This window comes from Motacilla alba, chromosome 2, assembly GCF_015832195.1.
Source record: "Motacilla alba alba isolate MOTALB_02 chromosome 2, Motacilla_alba_V1.0_pri, whole genome shotgun sequence".
NCBI classification, from domain to species: Eukaryota; Metazoa; Chordata; class Aves; order Passeriformes; family Motacillidae; genus Motacilla; species Motacilla alba.
Window position 1 is genome coordinate 133,940,400 of NC_052017.1, and position 20,996 is coordinate 133,961,395.

General features: G+C 42.4%; 1 protein-coding gene across 2 annotated transcripts in view; it reads right to left on the reverse strand.

Moving 5' to 3' along the window:
- Window positions 1-17,658, reverse strand: part of RSPO2 (R-spondin 2) — a 102,527-nt gene extending 84,869 nt beyond the window's left edge. The window contains exons 1-2 of one of the 2 annotated variants that reach the window (XM_038129492.1): window positions 17,395-17,658; window positions 16,797-17,084 (exon numbers count right to left, since the gene is read on the reverse strand). In XM_038129492.1, coding sequence (XP_037985420.1) covers window positions 16,797-16,890 — 94 coding nt within the window. In that variant the 5' untranslated portion in view covers window positions 16,891-17,084; window positions 17,395-17,658. Of the gene's footprint in view, window positions 1-16,796; window positions 17,366-17,394 lie in introns of those variants that run through there. The other variant, XM_038129491.1, reaches the window with a different exon arrangement.
- Window positions 17,659-20,996: the final 3,338 nt, after the last annotated feature.

Consider the following 20,996-nt stretch of genomic DNA (forward strand, 5'->3'; position numbering starts at 1 on the left):
CTCACTTCAGCTGGATCTAAGGCACCTTAGACTAAGGTAATCTATAATCTGTGTAAGATGTGAAAACTACTGGGCAAATAAGCAAAGGAGAACAGTCCTACCAGAACCCAGAAAAAGCAGTGGATAAGCAAATCTTCTTCACAAACACATCCCACTGTTACAACATTTAATCTGACACTTGTAAACTGATGGTGACATTCTCATTCCACCCAGGTCAGCATAAAATGAGCAATTCACCTCACAGGGCCAGAATTCTCCCCTATATCTTTGCCTAAGAAACTTACTTTGCTTAATTTAAGCAAATTGAAATACTATGCACTAAAGTCTGAGCTTGAGATCCTGACCATTGTGTTGCTTCTAGGAAGAAAGCTTCCAAAAACATGCCAGATAAAAGCACCATAAGAAAATATGTAGTGCTAAGGAAAAGATCTTCCAAGTCATAAATATGCAAACAAAAAAAAGCATGTAGCAGAATGCAAGCAAAACCAAAATACTAGACAACAGAATTTAATTTATTTCTCAGATGTGCAGAGTCTTCACCATTGTAGAGCTGCTGCAAGACTATGCAAGGAGCAATATCCCATTTTCCAGAAAAAGAAATGTGGATACAGGACATTTTCTTCACCAAGGTCACATATGCTGAGAATCAGGAAATGAAAATATACTTTCTGTACACCTGAGAGGGTTCCTTATCACTGCAGTCATCCTGCTCTGAATATTTAGCAAAACCAAACAATCATTGCAAAACCATAATTCATAGAACTCTTCAAAAAACTCAAACTACTAGATTTAAAAGCTTCAAAAATCCCTACGAAGTTATCTTCCAAGACAAAAATGAACCAATGAAACCACTCTCAATAAGGACAGGTTTTTTGGATGTTGGGAGACAAAAAGGTGGTATTTCAAATAAATATGGAAATTTTAGCAATATGCTCTGAGAAAATTTTGGATTTGCAGGCAAACAAAAGAGTTCATGGACACCTGGACAAGCAGAGAAGGAAGAATAAATGCTATTTATGCTGCCATAGCCACACATAGCTGAGAAGAGGAAGAGCAAAACAATTTAACCAGAAAGGGGAAGGTGGAAGAGCAGAATAGCTGTCTTTAAACATAGCAGAGAAATGCTGGATTGAAAAATTAGAACCCTGAAAATATGAAAGTGTCTGATTTAGAAAAAGATATATGAAAAAGACAACTCAAACTGAATGTTTCCACACTACACAAACGTACACTTAGCTGCAGGACATCACTTTAATTCAATCCAATATCACTGAGCTGTTCATCCTGCTTGTACTTGCCACATTCAAAACATCCACCAAATCTTCTGTCATCCTCCCTGTTGTCAACCCCAGGCACCAGAGTCTGAAACTTCAAAGATAATGGACCAGACTTAGAAATCTTGAACTAGAACAGATGAAGCATATTTGCTTTTCAGATATATTCATATTGCTATCTCCACATCTTGCAGGAATACTGTTAAAAATGAAATTAAATGTACTAGCTTCTGCATTTCAGATCCACTGAAATCACAGCAGGCTGGGTGTCATCCTGAAAAAAAATGACACTTAATGACTACTGGACTTTTTAAATTCAAATGAGAATTTCCTCATAAAGAAGATAAAAATATACTATTTTTACCTGTGTACTCTGAGTGCTTACCATTCAGTACCTTTTAAGCAGAAATTAGAATTAGTATTTGGCAAGGGCCTATTGATTTTTTTTTTCCATGATTCCATGGAAATGCAAATAGAGACTTAAAAACAGACAGGTCATATGTTTCTGAAAAACTAAAAGCTACTTGGCTGACATTACACAGCTTATGTTTGCAATGTGAATAATGAGAGAATGGAGAATTAAAGAAAAGATAGTGGAAGCTCTGAGGAGGCAAAGACAAAAATGGTATCTCCTTTTCTTATATTCTTAATACAAGAAAATACACATTTCTTAATTTTGACAATGCCTTAAATTTTTAAAGCTATGTTTCCACTTTCAGATAAGGTAAATTTAGTAAGGTGTTCAGCTTAGTAACCCTGACTGTGGGCCTCTTTGAGACATCTTCATTTCACAGTCCAGTTCTGAGGTATCTCATAACATAGTTACCTCAGTTTGGAAGGAAATAAAATATAATTTGGGAGATTTTTTGAGAATACATAGATTCTTCATGTAGCAATTAAATCAGTCTACTGGAAATACCTACCTTCAATTGAAGAGCTCCATCCTTCGTATCTGAAAGTTTAAACGTCAGGATAAAACCCCATTAAATACTTTCAGACAGTTACCTCGTAATGCAAAGGGCAGTAGTAGTTTCTGCACCCTGCAGAGCACTGATGCATAGTCAAACAGATTTTGCTATCTCAGTTCTGATAGACATGACAGCACAAAAGACTTCAGATTAGATAGAGCCAACACTTTCTAAAACTCCTAAATCATTGTCATGAAAGCAATGTTCTACATGCTGGTGTGTGCTCAGTCAATAAACTTGGAGGCAGGAAACTTATTTATGTGCTTATTATCCTTCCTAATAACTATATAAATGCCTAGAGATTAACACCCTAGGACCTGTTAGCCATGCATATCACTGATATAATTTAAACTGCACTGTGATAAAACACTACCCTCTACACCAGAGGTACTGAGGCACTGAAGGGAAAGACAGACCTGCAGTGCCTGCTTGAGCTGCTCAACATTTATTTAAGAAAAACAGAGAGAGGAAAAAAACTTGTAGACACACATGCAAAAATCTGTTATGGGGTGGTGGGGTAGAAGAATCTGCTTTTAAACCCACTGACCAGTTCTGCTGGTAAGAGAACCAGGCACCTTGGATTCAAATTTCATGCTCTCACCACTAAACCACAATCCCTGCAGAGCATTTAAGTAAAGCTGTAAAATGAAACATCAAACAGCAAATGCAAAACTCTAGGATGTACTCGAATATTATCAAGAGCATTCAACTAATCAGATTTCTTCTTCGCTAAAAATACATAAACAAAAGGAAAATTATTCCACACAGTAGGGTATCATGGGGATCTCTACATGATTACTACAAGGACAGTGTTTCTGTTACAAACTAAGAATGAATAAAAAAAACAAGAAACAAACACAATAACAAGCAGCAAACAAAATGGTTAAATCTTAGACACAATTTCATAATTTAGTGGTATGAGATGCAAATGCAAAAGAAGGTTAACTCTAAATGACATTAAATCATTGCAATATAAGTCTCTTGAGAGACATGCTATTCCCCCACAGCACTGCATTTCATTGTGTGCTTTTTCTCATTACCTATCCACCAAACTTAACTGTGACTTAAGTTATTTTTAAGATCAAGCCCATGCTATGCTGAACCCCAAAATTATAAACTCAATTAATATTTTGTATAGAAAAAGAAACTCTGCAACAAAAATTTTGCATGGAAATCTTCATACTGAGCAAAAGCATTGCTCGCTCCAGCAACAGTCAGAGCTGTAGAGGAAAGTATCAGAAACCTCCTGTTGGTAAAAGCAAATTCATCTCCCAACTAAGAGTATTCCCAGTCTGTGATACTCAAGTCTATATCTAGAAGCATGAGATTAAGTAATTCCTCTAAAAAGCCCTATAATCTTAATAATAAAAATTGTCTTATTTTATTGCTGTGTAGAAGTATTACCTACTTCACCTTTCAATAGTCAAACCTCAGATTTAGCAGGAATGGCTATAGGGGCCTGCTGTGGTGAACATCTATCTAGCTGCATGATGTTGGCACAGTCATTTAATTTTCTTCAACCCCTATCCCAGTTCTGTAGCAGACTTGAGTGAAAAAAGAACATCACTTGTGACTTATTTTTTCAGAGGTACTAAACCCCAATTGCCATTCTCCTTTACCTCATTTTGTAATGCTAGGACCCCATTTTCACACCTATGAGACACCCATCACTTCAGAGAGGTGCATGGGAAAGCACTCTGAGCACTCTGAAACACCATCACAGAACAGAAAAAAACATGATCTTCAAAGACACAATCACAGTAATCATGTTATTAAGAGTAAGGTCACTGGGTTTGCTAACACCACATGATCAGAAAGCAAATGCCATGGTGGATGAAGTACCATTGCTACTAACTACTCCACTGGGTCTTCTCTTGGAACTGGAAGTGTCAGTGCATGTATATTTTTTGAAGCTGTCCACATCTATAGATATGAACTACACGTGTAGCTACTTATCAGCTAGAGTGCATACACTGAGCTCCCAGCAAAGATAAAAGCAACAGAATGCAGATGAAAAAAATGTTGACTTTAGTAATTAGAAAAAGCCAGCTGCAGCTAATAAGGAGAAGGAATGTTAAACTGAGACCTTCTTTTTTTTTTTTTAACTTGCTACAGCTGAGACACAGAAGCCAAGTAAATCACTGGACTCTTTCACTCTATGACTGCTGGTAGAGAACGGTGCATAGAAAAACTACTGTAGTTGATCTGGTAGGAACACAAGCCCTAAATGGAGGTCTTCGTTCAGGTCAAGCTTTGGCAAATTCTAATCCTTCTCAGGTGACATTACATGTATTCAACCACATCCAGCTGATCTCTTCAAATATTTTCCTTCCTCTCCTCCTTAAGCCTTCCAGAGTGTGTTTAAGTAGCACAGACTAATGTTATTTTACTCAATGAGCCTCATGTTACATCAGGCTCAATATGCAGCAGTTTCACTTAGTTACTGCTTGGAAAGCTGTTAGAGAAAAGCCCTCTTCCAAAGCTGAAATAAACCCCTACATATTGATGCCACTGCTAATTACAATAACTGAAATAAAAGTTGAAAGCAGCGAGACTTTTTCCAGGAGTCTGAAGAAAGGGTAAAATTAAAGAGTTCCCAAATATAGAATCGGTAAATTGACAATAATATCCCAGAGCAAGCACCATCTCAGAGCAAGCACCATGCTCATCCACTGTGCCTGAGAGAGATTGAAATCACCCCCAGATTCACAATAAAACGAGGGAGACCAGAGTTAAGTCTAGCATCTTAATTATTATATTCACAGTGCACTCTTTGGTATCTGTAAATATTTGAGCAAAGAAAAACGGGGCAGCAAGGAACTCATGGGATGGAAAATCACCAGGACATAAAATCCTATTTTTAAGACAACCAGTGCTACAGCCCAAGAAGATTCCCTGGGTTGATTTTAGTGTTCCAACAACATTAAGGGGATTGCAACTGTGTATGATTCTGTCACTTATCCTAAGGATTCCTAAAGGGAATGGATTGTCTGTTTCCTCTCCACAGGTGGCTATTACTAGAAAGAAAAAAATCAGGCTCAAGCCAGAGACCCAATACATTTCCAAACCATCTTTCACAGAATGGCTGAAGTTGGAAGAAACTTCTGGAGGCAAAAGGAACCATTTGGTCCAATTATCCTGTTCAAGTAGGGCCAGACAAATGCAGCTGCCCAGGACCACACGTGGATGACTTTTGAGTATCTCCAAGGACAGAAACCATACAATCTCTCTGGACAACATATATCAGTCCTCAGTCACCTGCACTGTAAAAAAGTATTTCCTGATGTTCAGAGGGTACCTGCTGTGTTTCAGTTCATGCTCACTGTTTCTTGTTCTATCACTGAGCACCAGGCAAGAGCCTGGCCCTTACCTAATTGCACCCTCCATTTCAGCTACATTCATAAGAACCTCTTTGTGCCTTCTCTGGGCTGAACTATCCCAGCTCTCTCAACCTTTCCTTGCAGAAGAGATGCTGGAGTCCCTTAATCATCTTTGTGTTCCTTTGTTGAACTCTCTCTGGTGCTGAGGAACCCAGAGAAGGGCACAGCATTCAGCTGTGCTTCACCATAGCTGACATAAGGGGGATGATCCCCTGCTGGCAATCCAGAGCACCAGGAGCCTTCCTTGCAGCACAGGAGCATAGCTGGCTCACGTTCAGCACAGCACCCACCATGTCCCCCAGGGCCCTTTCTGCCAAGCTCCTTTCCTGCTGATTGCCCCCCAGCCTAAAGTGATGTCTGGGGCTGCTCTTTCCCAGGTGCAGGGCTTTGAATTACTTGTTGAACTTTGTGAGGTTTCTATTTCTCCAGCTTGCTGAGGTCCTCTGCATTGGGGGTATTTTCCAGAATACTGCTGGCACAAGATGCAAATAACAAGACATTTTTAGTTGAAAAACAGACAGTATAAATAATCCTCTTCTTGTACTCAAAGCTGAGCAAAGCTAGATTCCCTTCGACACAATACACAAGTCTCTGTCTTGGGTGGCACAGACCATGCAAAAGAGATGGGTAGAGCATGTACAACACAAATGCAGAACAATAACAGAAGAAATGGTCTTTCTTGCTCAAAGAGATACAGATGAGGCTGAACACTAGTCTGAAATGGAGAAAATAATTTTTTTTTTGTGCAAGTACATGCCCTCAGCACAGAGGGGCTACATAATCCAGGGAATATGGATGAATCTGAGAATCAAAACTAAAGATCAGGTGCCCAACTTTGTCCACTAATGAAAAGGTTATTCTATGCCTCTTCTTCCCCTCCATGTGTCAATTTTGTTTACCTGAATCCTTCAAAAGGAGTATATATATTTTTACTACTCCACATCTGTACAGCACCAGACTAGGTGATCTACAAATTCTGTTCACCTAAATATGAGATTTTGCAGATTTTCTTCTCAGTTTCACACCACACATTTTGCATCAAAGAAAGTCATAGCTGCTACTTCTATAAGAATCCGCATTTAAAAAAAAAACAAACCAACCACAAAAAAAAAGAAAAAAAACCCCAAAAAACAGAGTAAAGTGGAATCAAAGTAAGCTTTACAGAAAACAAAAAAAGTAACTTCAAACACTACAAAAAATATTGGAGATCTCTCTCATTTTAATTCCTAACTACAGCCATAAGCATTTCCTAAAACTGAATTCCAAAACAGCTTTGAAGGCCACAGACAAAATGCAGCAAACTCTGCGACTAATAAAAGAATTATGATAACTACTCATAATTCTGCAGTTCCATTATAGCTAAAAAGAGAAATCATGACCCAGTGTCTTCTCAGCATCAGCAAAGGTGTTGCATTCCAGCATATTGCAATAATGATGTAAGAAATAGAGGTAGAAACCAAAGCACCTGTCTAGAAGCACCACTTCAATTAGATGCTGACATTATTTACATCCCTACTGCCGTAACATTTCACACTGGAAAGCTGCTTAGCATTTACAGAAAAGAGGAATTTATCTTCTGCTACCATTTTCATTGATGTATATATATATGAACCACAAGCTTTACCAGTAGGAAGACTAACAAAGCAATCCCTCTGACATCCTGAAAGAAACCTCTCACCAGGGAGGCAGAATGCCCAACACTGAACCATGTCAGGTAAAACCAAATATATAATGTATAATAATGATTGTAGCCATGTACAATCAGTATTTGCTGAACAACTTTAAAAAGACCAAGACAGATGCATACAGGTCAGGCCTATTTTGCATGGCCCAGGCAAGGAACTTAAGTTGAAGAACTGTCCTGCTGCCACAGGAATACATCACAACAGCAAGGGCACACAGCTACCCTGCTCCAAAAGGTGCCTTCCCTCAGATGTCCCTTAGAGTCAGATTTCCTTGCACTTAACAAAGCAGGGGAGAGAACGCTGACCATTTTGGAGAAGATAGGAAAGCAAATTTAGAGGTAGAACCACCTCCTGAGAATATCCCTGGTGAGAGTAAAACACATAACCCAATGCCAACAGATAAATAAGCAAATGCTCTGTGAAATGCTCTTTAGGTTTAGGTTTCTTGCAAGACTGAAGCATCTCAGATCAGAGGCTAGTTGTAAGTATTTCACAAAAATTGCTAAAAGCTTTAAGAAAGCTGAAAGCAGCAGTTGCTGTGTTGTGCTATGAACAGAACCCAATGCACCTCGTGTGCATGGCAGTGATTGTGACAACTTAGAGTTACTCTTGCTGAGTCAAAACTGAGCCCATGCCCATCACATTATTAGCGTGCATTGTGCAAATTGAGATGTGAACCAGGTCTGAACTAGCCCACATGAAGGGGCAAAGAACATGTCTGCTATGGGAAGGGAATCCAGGAGAGAGTTCTGATTTCTGCTCTGGTGACCTTAGTTGAGAGGCTGTCATGTCAGCAGGGCCAGCACTGCAGGGCCTCACCTCAGCTGGAATGTTTAAGTATCATCTCAATATAGATAAAGCAAAAGATGATGGAATTTTAGTGCCCATTCAAGAGTCACAGCCACATGCTGGGCAGTGGAAACACTATCTAAGTTGGAAAGTTATTATAAGACATATGGTTTTACCAAAATTTTTAGTAACTCCAGAAAGAAGAAAGAGCAAATCAGTAACGTCTATCCTTACTAAGCACAGTTGCTGTTTCAGTTGTTTCCATCCTGCCCATAATGTTTTGGTATGGATGTGATGGGTGTTGTCAGAGCTGCTATACACGTGCAGATTAATCTGTGCATGCACAACAGCCATTTGTCTGATGTGGCTAGTTTGGGGCTTTTTGGTATTCCAAAGGTGGCAACCATACGCTGAGAAGACCATACATTACTGCAGAGTATATGTTTGTGTGCAACATATTTCAGCCAGCATTTCAACTCAAAAAAGAAAATAATGTGCTTAGATCAGGAAGTTTATATTTTATGGCAGCACTGCAATTTCTCTAACATAAATACAGTCATCTCTTCACAGTGTAAAAGCAGTACAAGTATCTTCCAAGATAAAAATGCACAAACACTCTCCTCATTGCTGCACATGGTCTACTTTGGAGCTAGTGCGCATGCAATTGTCCAGTGATTAAAAAAAAACTCACCAACCTAAAAGCCAACATCACAACATTACTTATCTTCCATGTCCCTTCCTCCACTTCACTATATCTGTGTTTGGGTCCGGTTTTCATCACGATGGAGAAAATCTTGACTATACTCACAAAAAAAAACAGACAAAATTTTCTGCAAGGTAAATATGAGACTCAGTCCCTAAACCATATGCTTTTGATTATTTTTAGATTTAAATCCTAGAGAGAAAAAATATTTTTACAAACAGAAAATCAAAGAAGTACTTTCATTTTTGGATCTATGTTAATTGTACATAAGATTTGCCATTATCCTTATCAAATAACACACATAATTCCACTGAAAATGTGGGGGGTGGGGAGGATGGTGTTTGAAACAAAATTACAGAACTGCACGCCTCTTCTAAATATTCCGTGTGTAATCTGTAATTGCTTACATTTCCCTAGTTATAGTCTTATGACCATCCTATAAAATCAACAAAAAAGGAAGGAATGGAGATAACATTTCCCCACAAAAGGACAAAATCTTAGAGATTCATTTAGTACTTGGCTCTACTGAAATTTGTATTTCCAAAAGAAATACATAACAGATTTATTACTGAAACAAAGAACATGACGTGTTTTGGTACTTCTCACCAGATCTTAACACATGGGATCTTAAAAAGCACCCAGTGATCACATAATCAAGGTACCTCAGATAATAATTGCTTCTCTGCTTTCCCATAAAATTAATCTCTTCCCCACACTATAGTTCTATTCCTTCTCTTATAACCTTTTGCACTTCAGTTTGCACATTCAAATCCAGAAACAAGAGGAAATTTCAGAAAATTTAACTGCCAATCTTTCATGTGCTGTCCCCTAAAAAAAAATTTAAGCTTAAATATGAATTTAAGTGACAAGCACTTGCATCAAAATAGGATAAGATTAAAGCAGAGCTAAACAAGTTCACTGGAGTGTTTCATTCAAGGGTATTTAGGTAGAAACACAAGGATGAGACAGTGTGATCTCTACACATCCAGAAGATGCTAGCAGCTGCTCCATGGACCACAGTTTGACAGACAAAGGTCAGAGATACGTGCAGCTGTCTGAAATCAAAGTGCTAAGACATAGAAATCCCAAAGTAAGGACATACAACTAAAGTCTCAAACCCTTTTAGGCTCAGAGGAAAATCTACAAAGGAAAATATAATTTTATTCCATCATTTCACAGGAGTTACACTTGTCACCTCCATTCCACGTTCAGAACACAGGTTTCACACCAATTAAGTATTTTGAAATAGTATTATGCATAAATACCAATTTCTTTTAATTCCTCCATCCCACCCACCCCCTCCACTGCAGAAACTTCATCAGAAAGGTGACATTAGAGTATTGGCAAACTCATGCTTTCACACTTGCCTTTCCTGTGCTTGACACTGTGTTGTATCACCATCTGCCTTTCTGGGGCATACACTGCAGAGACCACCACCCTGATCCATTTCAACTTCATTTCTCCTCAGTTTTGAAAAGTATTAGCAAAAATGGACAGGAGTCACACATAGAGAGAATAAAGTGACACAGTTGCAATTCAAGTCAGACTTACAAGTGACCTTACTGCCCACAGATATGCAAAGCTCAACAAGTGTAACACCAAAGTCTGATCAGTAAGTGATCTTCCTGGATGGAGCTGCCTGGACAAAGCCATCGTGTAGGCAGGAAAAAGCTCTGCATCTGCCTTATGGAGCTCACCATAAGCAAGATCCAACTGACACTTCAACTGACACCTCCCTTCCTAGGATGTATTAGTTAGAATCCAAGTATCAAAATGTGATACAAAGCCTATTCCATCCTCTACACCAAAAATTACTTGGGAAAAGGTTTAAATCCACCACTGCTGTCCCAAAAAGTGATAGATTTACTCCTTTTGCACAAATTACTTTGCAGCACCACACTGACACCAAAGCATTACATCTGCTAAACACGTACTACAAATACAATGAGTATACAAACCATGGCAGCACCTAATTTCAGTTTCCAAAGCAGTCCATGATGAAAGGATCAAGCTGTTACATTTGTGCATTACCAACAGCCAATACTTATGAAGTCATGCTCTTCACTAAGAAAAGGATTAGCAAATACTTGGAGCCTAGACAAATACAGAAGGTTCTCCAACTGTGCCTGAACAAAACTTTGAGGTAAAAAGAAAGGGCATGCTTGAAGAATTGAATTTATTAAAAAATACCTAAAACTAAATCAATCTCTAATACAGGAGAGATTAGAACTTTCAGGGTAAATTATCTGTATCTGTTAGAGTTAAGAGCTGCACCAACATTTAATTTCAATGTAGGTAGTGGATCCTTTCTCATTGAGGGCTGATTTCAGTTTAGTTCAGGGGCTAACACTGAAGACATGCACAGCTGAACTACACTTCAATTACTGATAAAGGTAATCAAGTAATCTTATATTTATTTAGTTAGGGGTATGCTTTATCTGATTAAAGGCAGGCATTTACCATGGGATGAGTTAAATTGTACCAACAGTTTGATGGACTGCACCAACTAGATCAATTAAAAAAGAACACATAGACCTTCATGTTCCAGACAGTTACCTGTAGTCACATGAATCCCACCCCAGAATTCAAAAACAAGGATGCATTTTTGGAAAGAATGTTATGGTGAGTTATAAGCTTTCAAGTTGGAGGTACGGTAAGCTGGGCAATGTTTTCAGCCTGTGATGATTTGCAGGTTCGACTAGACAGTCCCTCTAGTTAGCTTAAGTTTTTGGTATTAAAAAAAAAAAAAAAAGCGCTAGATTATCAGAAATGAAATGCAGGCCTCCATGGGGTAGTCAGAGTCTTGGCAGAAAGAGCAAGAGAAAAAAACCCAACAAAGAAACAGCCCTTTGTTTATTTCTTTATTCTTTGAATTTTAATAGCAAGCACCTCTTCCACTTTCTACCTTTTAAATAATTTCATATTTTCCATATTTTTAAGGGCAGCTTATGTAAACAACACCATGCTAACACACTTTAACATAGTAATTATGCTGGCCTGTATATTGTAAATGACACATTGAATTAAGAAACTGCATTCTTGCTTTTATCACCATAATGTACCTATATTCATGTAAAAGCTCACTTTCAGGATCTGTCATGCATTTTGAGCTGCTTTAGTGAGAGTTTTCAGCCAAGCCTTAGAAAATCCCCTCCATCCCCTAAAAGGGGGAAATATACAGTTAAGACAAGTTTATCAAGCACACAAATCTAAGCTCTTCATCATAGTGTAAATCTTACAGTAGGTTGTAACACAAAAGCATGGACACAGACTTCAAGGTCTGATCAGGCACACCCATCTAGCCCTGCATCCTAAGCCCAAGTGACCTATAATGGAACCCAAAGGGGTGGATACAGGCAAGGAATAGCACACACCCCAACACTGTGCCAGAAGATGCTCCCCACTTCTAGCTTCCCCAGTAACAGGTCTTGGGACACCCAAAGGTGTCAAATGCACAGGACCTGTCCCAAGATATCCTGCCCAGCCTTTGCTTGCTAAAGAGAGTCACGTACATACCAAGCCCAGAAGTATATCTTATAAATATTATAGGCAGCACTAAATACCAACTTTGGGAAGCTGGATCAAACACCTAAACTTAGATGTCTATTTTGACAGTGAATCCTGCTCTTGGTGCTTGGAGCATTCTCCTGCAAATCTTCACAATCTGTTTGAGCATTGCTTATGCTCAGTAATACTGCATCATTACTAGTTCAGCATTCAGTCATTCACACAGAAACTTTGATTTCTGTCGGTTTAAGAAACTTCCTCAGACGTCCCCAATAATAACTGTAAATAGCCAAAGGTTTAAAAGCTGTAACTTTTCAATGGTTACAGTGTTAGGATATTCTAATTGCTCTAGTAACAATGTATATATAAAGAATGATCAGTAACTATCCTAAGTACGGGTCTGAGGAACAGAAGCTATGTTCCAAAGCATGTCTCCTAATCATGAGTGCCTGGAAAATTAACACTTGTGTTAGCACAACTCAGTTCTTTCACAGGTTCTGTTACAACTGCTTAATGCCACACCTGAGGAAAAAAAAATCTCAAAGTACTGCTTCCACATAGAATTTATCTTAACCTGCAGATAAAAAGGTTAACTGTCCCTCAAATATAACACATATTTCAACCTCAAAGAGAAGAGGATAGACTAGCTAATAACAGCTAGAATAGCTGGATAATGCTAGACAATTAAGTCATGTAGTATGGTTTTTTTGAGCTAAATTACACTTTAGGAGCTAGTACAGTCCTTGCAAAAGTAGAAGTGGTATTTATTTCAGTCAAGCATATACAACAGAGTTTTTTTTCCCCTAATGCTTAAACCATCTATCTTTTTCAAAGCTTGACCATACTATCCAGCTGAGACAGGTACCAAGATTATCCCAGGTAAATACCTTGTTAGGAAAGCTAAATCACAATCCCCAATATCCAAGCAGATTTTTCTTCTAGTTGAACATCCATGTAACAACTGCCTACAATAACAACAAGTTTGTAGTCAGGATTCACATCTTATATTAAGATGATAACAATTTAATTGACATAATTTTGAACCCAGTGACTGTGCCCATCCATATATTCATATTCTTCAATAAATGGTGTGTACAAAGCTATATTGAGGTCTGAGAAACACTTGGGAAATTTCCTGGCCCAGGTATTCCTCCTGTTTCCACCTGTGGATATTTTGCCATCACCATTGTCACTCATTATGCACTCATTGCCACAGGTATTCCACTTTTATGTACCTCTAACAGAGTGTAAGCATGTAGGAGATAAGTATTCACCTTGGCCCTCATGACTATGAGGTTCCTACTATGAGTAGGAACCAAATGGAAAGACAAGTACTTTACAGCCACAGATTTTGACTACTTGGATATAAACAACTTCCAGTTTAACTATGTGAATGTGTCCCATTCACATTTTTTATTACTCCAACATTGGTCTTACCAACTGTAGAGAGCCTCTCTGCAAACTCTTGAGTTTCTCCATCAATGCAGGCACTGACTGCTATCATATTGACTTTTTTCCCCCCTTGGGGAATTTTCTTAGCATATGTTTTTTATGGCTGCTTATAATGATCCTTATATTCTCTTCTGTCAAAACTTTTGCAGAATACCATCACTCCTCCCTGAGAGTCTTCATTTCTATGTACCCCCATTTTGACTTGTGGTACTCTTTGTAAAAGTTGCTTCCATTATGTCTCAAAGGGAAAAACCACTCGTCTTTCATGTACCCTGTGATATTCAGTGAAATGCTAAGACATGAAGCTGCCCATCTTATACTGACTGCTAAAGACAAATCTGAAAAATAAATGTAAATTTTCATTGAAGAAGGCTTACAAGAGAAACAAAAAATCATGTTACACAATTCAACAAGAAAAGGAAATATTAGACTAAACCAGCTGTGATATTACACCACTGAGCTTTCAGCTAGGTAACCCTTAAAGAGGTTTTCAAATTTCTTCTGCGGGAAAGGCAAAAAATGCCTTAATTCTGCTCAGAGCAGAGACTTCCAAAGGGAGAATTTGGTGAGGCGTTTTAAAGAAAGTAAGCTTCTGTTCCGAGCAACTATGCAAAGCAATATTCTAATGAGCTGAAAAAGTAACTAGGAGCAGCAGTGGAATAAGTAGAGCCTGTTGATTATTATGTATTTATCAAAAAAAAATTTAGTGAAGCGACATTAACTAACAAAAAGCAAATCAACGCAAGGTAGGAACCACTTTCCAAACCTTACTTTATTATTCTGCTTCTACTGCAGTGTTGCAAGCCTTGATTTGGGAAAGAGTTGCAAGCAGATGGTCAATGAGGAATCCTGGGAACATCTCTCCAAATTTACTTAAGTCTTCTTCACTAGAGTATTCTACATCAGCAACAAATCCAAGCAAACGCCAATACAGGCATATACACTTAAAGTTTATTGCACATTTAGCTGCTTTTAAAAAATCAGCTACACATGATATTTGCCCATAATTCCAGACTGAATGCAATTGATTCCTACCACACAGGAGACTCAGTCTATGCCAAAAATTGTATTTCATTAAGAAAACGATATTATGGAGCATCTGAGATCATGTAACAGACAAAACAGAATGCCAGAGAAATTTTAACTGCCAGTACCCCACAGTGACTGCCTGATTATTTGCAGATGGGATATGGAAAAATTGTGAAATTATTGGAATTTTGAGTCCTGTACGAAAGCATTACTTCAGACTGGATGTGTCATAACAAATACCTATTATAATTTGAATACATTCTTAGATTGTGCTTTCTGTGCTTAGAATTGGCTATGCTTACTTTATACTTATTAACTGAAAAAGACTGCATTCTTCAAAGCCCAAAACAAAACCCATAGGTGACAGCACAAAATAGAGCCAGTAAGTCAACTGTCAATACCGATCGTATTTATCCAATAATTAAACTAAAAACTAATTTAAATCAATCTCCTTTGGAAAAGCCAACTGTTCAACAAGCACAACAATTGGTCTAGGATCAATCAGTGAACATGAGATCAATTAAAACCAGCTTAAGTTTTTGTAAGAGGACAATTCACACAACTTGAGTTAGATGTCTATTCATTTCAGTACTCCACAATGCAGCCCTTAAGCTCTGTTGTAAAGCAGAAATACCACTATCACCCTCCGCTGTCTAGCCAGCACTCTAAGTAGTTCCACATTTAATTAAAGACACAGTATACCCTTTGTTAGCACAGATAGTCTGGTCACTTTAAAGGACTGCTATCGTTTTAGCCACACACACATAAATTAAACTCTGGAAACCATCAAAACCAAACTGCCTTACAATTTTATTTGTACCTACTCTGAAAGTGATATATGCACAAAAGCGCAAACTATTTTCTTCTCACAGTTTTATCACTATTTGTAGCAGCTTAACACTGGAGAGGTTAAGTCCCTCCCCTTCCAAATAATACCACTAAAAGTGCGATTCTTTCAGAAATTTCTCAGCAGCTCGAGCCACCTGATTTTCAGCAAACTTTAGAAATGTGAAGGGAATGCATGGCCGAGAAAATAAAAGCAGAAGGAACAAAAAATTATAATTCAGGATATGTGGCTAAGGAGACATTTTATAAGGTGAACATCCCCACCACTAAAAAAAAAAAAAAAAAAAAAAAAAAAAAAAAAAAAGCCAGTAAAAAAAGAAACAGACGAAGCCTCGGCCAGGCTATCAGCCGGAAAGCGCTGCAGTATCCTCTCCGTCCACACGGGAGCTGTACTGGCATATTGCACCGCTCCGGCTCAAAGCTCCGGCATCCCGACATCGGCGTTTAGGGAAACCGATGGAGCCCCAACGCACCGTTTACGTCTTTTCCTCAAAGGGATCTGCACGTTTTCAGCAAAGCTGGCGGCACAGAACTCCCACGGGCGCTGGGCAAGGCGCGGTGCTGTCCGCCGCCGCGGCTCTGCCGGCGGCCAAGCCCCGCGGGAGCGGCACGGCGGTACCGGAGGATGGAGGGGACCAGCCGCCTTTCTGCCTCGGAAATGTCCACGGAAAGCAGCTTCAAAGTCCGTCCCGTGGACAGCAGGCTAGCAGCCATCCCCCGGCAGCCGCGAGCCGTTGGACGAGGAGCGACGGCGACATCAGCGACGTCCCCTGCCCGCTGCGGCCCCTCCCGCGGTGGGCAGCTCCCTGCGAGACCCCGGCTCCACCGGCCCCGGGGGACGACACGCCGTGGGGGCCAGGGGCCGTGCGCCTACAGCTCGGCATTCTCTGCCCCGGGCTCCGGCCGGTCCCTTCCCATGGGAGCTCACGTCCGCTCCTTTCCTCCTGCTCCCGGCTCGACCTCCGCAGCGGGACGGCGGCGAGCAGCCCCGCGGAGCCGTCACGGCCCCGCGCTGCCGGGCTCGCCCCCGCTGCCGCCCCACGTGCCGGCCCGGTGCCCGCGGAGCCGGAGCGCGGCTCACCTGCCGGAGAGCGGCCCTTCCCCGCGGGCGCTTCCGCAGCTGCCCCGGCCGGCGTCCCGGGCGAGCAGCCGGCGCCACTCACCTCTTTTGCTGCGTCTCCAGCGGCCGGGCTGGCAGTGGCCGTAATCCATGCAGTTCAGGATGATCAAGGCAAAGGAGAAGAGGCGAAACTGCATCCTGGGCCGCTGGGGTGGGCAGCCTCCTCCGGCGGCAGCGAGGGGCGGCGAGGCCGGCGGCGTGCGGGGCGAGGAGGGGCCGGCGGAGGGTCGCGGCGCGGCGGCTGCCGCTGGGCACCGCCGGAGTTTACACGCTTCTCGCCGCTCTTCCCGGGCGCTGCGAATTCACCGCCGTTTCCAGCATCTCCCCTGTGCTGCGGGGAGAGAGAGGTGAAAAGCTTGGACCCGGGCTCTCCTGGTCTCCACTGCTCCGGCTCTCCCCAAAAACAAACAGACAGACAGAGAAAAATCACGACCCGTGTCGGGGCAGGAGCGGGGCCGCGGAGCGGAGTCGCCGAGAGCCCCAAGCCTGTCCCACGGCGGCGGGCGAGCGCTGCCGCCGGCCCCGCGCGCCCCGGGACGGGCTGTCAGCCGGGGCACAGCGCTATTTATCCCGGCGCGGGGCGCTCCCCGCCCACACGCGCTCAGGTCGCGGCACGGCGGGGCGCAGCCGTCCCCCCCTACCTCCCGCGGCGCGGCCCCGCGGCCGCCCCGTCCCGCCGCCGGGTCCCGAGCGCGGCTCCGCGCCGCGGGGCAGCCCCACGCGGGCCGGCGGCGGCCGCCGGGACGCGGGCTCGGCGGGGCGGGCGGCGGGGGCTCCCGGGCACATGCAGGCGGTGTCCGCGCCGGGCCCCCGGCCGCCCGCCTCCGCCCGCTCCTTTTATGCGGCGAGGCGGGGGCGCGGGCGGCGGGGCCGTGCGGGCTCCGCGGGGATGCGCGGCGGCGCGGGGCCCGGTACGTGGGTGGTGCCGCGGCCCCGGCCCTCCCGCCGCACGGCCCTGGCGCCGCCCGCCCCGGCCCGCGCCCCCGCCTCCGCCGGGCCCTAACGCCAGCCGGCCCGAGAGCCGCTGATGCTTTTGCCCGGAGGCTCTTCCACGGCGGGCTTCCCCCTCTCCCCGCAAAGCCTCCTCGTCCTTTCTCTTTCTCTGCCCTGCTTACAGCCTGCGGAAACCTAGTCCTCCTCACTTCTCGCCCTGTTCTCTCTTTTTTCTTTATTTTTCCTTTCCCTTTTCTTGTTGATAACTATGTGTTTCAAGCCTGGATTTAAGACCTTGATTGATTTTTTTCTGCCCACACCACCACTTCCCGCTCCCCTTTCCTTCTGGCTTCCTAAAGTCTGATCTCACACATTTTGAAGTCTCTTCCTTGAAACTTTCATTGTCTTGGCAAGATAGCTCTGGAAGTCCTGAAGTGTCACTTCAGTAAGGGATTTGTACTTGTTTCTAGACACATCTCTACTTGGCAAAGGTATTGTAAAGTTAGTAAAGTGGGAATCCCAATAGTACAGATAAAGAAGGCTGAAACAAGAGGGGGGAACCAAGACTTTTCAAGTGAATTTCGTTCTGACAGAGGAAGATCTGGTAATTCCTCATAACGTCCACTACACTGACTCCACAGTGCCATTTATTTCTCTGCTCCTCACTCACAGCCTGTTCCCCAGCCAGGTATGGACAGATCGTGACTCTTTGCTTGTGGTTCTCATCCCGTTGTGCCTGACCTAATGAGCCCCCTAGGACCTGGGGCTCTGTGAAGCAGGTGCAAAAGCTGGGAGGCAGCGTGGATCTGGTACAGCTGGTGCAAAGCCAGATCTAATAAACCCAGCCAGATCCAGGATCGAGGCTAGGTCTCTGCTGGGTGTTTCTGCACCTCCTTCTTGCTCCCTCCCCCCAAAACCCGTGCCAATAATTTTGGTGCTGAAATACCTGAGCTGCCTCGGGATGGAGCCAGCTAGGTTCTCACAAAAGCAGATGTACTCTTTCTACAGCAGATCTGGCCTTAGAAAGAGCATAACTGCATTCATGTGGCGCTGTGCCTGAGCTAATATGCTGCGTTAGATCCAAGCTGGTTTTTCCTCCATGACCTGAACAATCTAACCATAGATAAGTGAGGTCTGACTGTATGGTGTTTGCCATACCATCCTGAGACCTCAGAATTTTTGACGCATTTGTTGTGTAATATTCCTCTGGAGCAGAGAAGGATCAGTATCATCAGTTTCCATAGTGAAGACTGCCTTACAAAGAGGATAAATAACTTGCCTGAAATCAAAAGGGGCATATGAGACTCTGTCCTGAATTTCCCGAGCTCTCAGATATTTCCGTAATCCCTGTGCTGCCCCTCTTTATGTTTTTCTAAATGTAGAATAGTAGCACTACACTAGTTTAATCACTAGTACAAATTACAAAGATTTTTTTAAAGGGATTGAGTGTATCCTCAGCAATTTTGCTGAAAACACCAAGCTGAGTGATGCAGCTGACCCACCTGAAGGATGGGATCCATCCAGAGGGACCTGGACAAGCTCGAGCAGTGGGCACATAGAAATCTCATGAGATTTAACAAGACAAAGTGCAATGTGCCCCCTGGACTGGGGCAACCCCCAGTACCAATACAGGAGCAGCCCTGCCAAGGACTTGGGGGTGCTGGCAAATGAGAGGCTGGACACATGACAGCAATGTGCACTTGCAGCCTAGAAAGCCAAACATGTCCTGGGCTGCATCAAAAGCAGCATGGGCAGCAGGTCAACAGAGGCAATTTTATCCCTCTACTCTGCTCTCATGAGAATCCACCTGGAATGCTGTGGGGTCCCCAGCACAGGAAAGACACGGACCTGTTGGAGTGAGTCCAGAGGAGGCCACCAAGAGGATTAGAGGGATGGAGCACTTTTTCAGGAAAGCCCAAGAGAATTGGAATTATTCAGTCTGGAAGAGAGAAGGCTTTGGTGTGACCTAATTGCAGCCTTCCAATACTTGAAGGCAGCCTACAAGAAAAGAGAGAATTTTTACAAGGGGCTGTAGTGACACAAGGCAGGATGTTTTCAAACTGAGAGTAGTTCTATATTAGCTATTAGGAAGAAATTTTTTTTCTGTGAGGGTGGTGAGACACTGACACAGATTGCCCACAGAAGCTGTGGCTGCCTCATCCCTGGAAATGCTCAAGGTTGGATGGAGCTCTGAGCAACCTGATCCTAGTGGAAGATGTCCCTGCTCATAGCAGGAAGGTTGGGACTAAATGTTCTTTAAGGTCCCTTCCAATCCAAGCCATTTTATGATTCTATGATATGAGTATTTTCTGATGCAAAATATTTATTTATTATAACTGTCATGATGAGGCTACAGTGTGTGAGATTCCATTATGCTATGCAGAACACCAGTATCTTTCAGTGTTGTCATAATCTAAGAATTACAAAGATATCACCTGCCAACTAATTAACACAAATCTAAGAACTCAGTCAGTCAAGGTCAGTCTAGCTCAGTGTCAGTGGTATCCAAGCGGGTTTGGAGTGGATGCTAAGGGAAAGAATGCCAAAAAAAGGCATGTGCATGTGTGGTTTATGGTCTTTATTTTCTCCAATCTACTCACACTGTGAAACTTTTCTGTAAAACTTGTTGCAACTGATGCCATAATTTATTTCAATCAAGTGTGTTTAGTGTCAACTCAAGCTCTCCAAGATGTGCAGTCCCTGTATCTACTCATGTTTCATGTGACATGTTGTGTACCCTAGACAGCTAAAAGTGAACCTTTTTGTACTAGCACTGTCTTTGAGTATGTGCTTGTGATTTTCTGATGCAGAAATAAGAAGTGTACCGGCACTCTAGAGATCCTCCCAAGCTTTAATGTCAGGGAGAGAGATATCAAAGTACAAGAAAGGGAAATCAAACAAAGGCGTTGACTACACTTTTGTGAGGACTCCAGGAGCTAATCTCCTTTACTGTTTCACATCTACAAACCCATAATTATGCATCTTTGACTTACAACAGCTTTCTAGAGTTTTGGAGTCCTTTTTGCAAACAGTGATACCAGGACCTCCTCACTAACACAGCTCCACTTCTGGAAGTGTCTGAAATAAAAGTATGAAAGGACTTTATGACAGGTGTCCTGGTGGCACTGAAGAGGACTGATGTTTGTCAAAGTGTGGTGTCACTGGCCTGGAAGCCAAACCAGAGTCTGCAGAGCCCAGAACACTTTTACAGTCAGAGAAAAAAAAGTTGGGGGCTCCAAGAGATTAAAAATCAGAGGAAGGAAAAGTACTGGGATGAATTCTGTAGGACATGGTAGACCTCTGTCTCTGC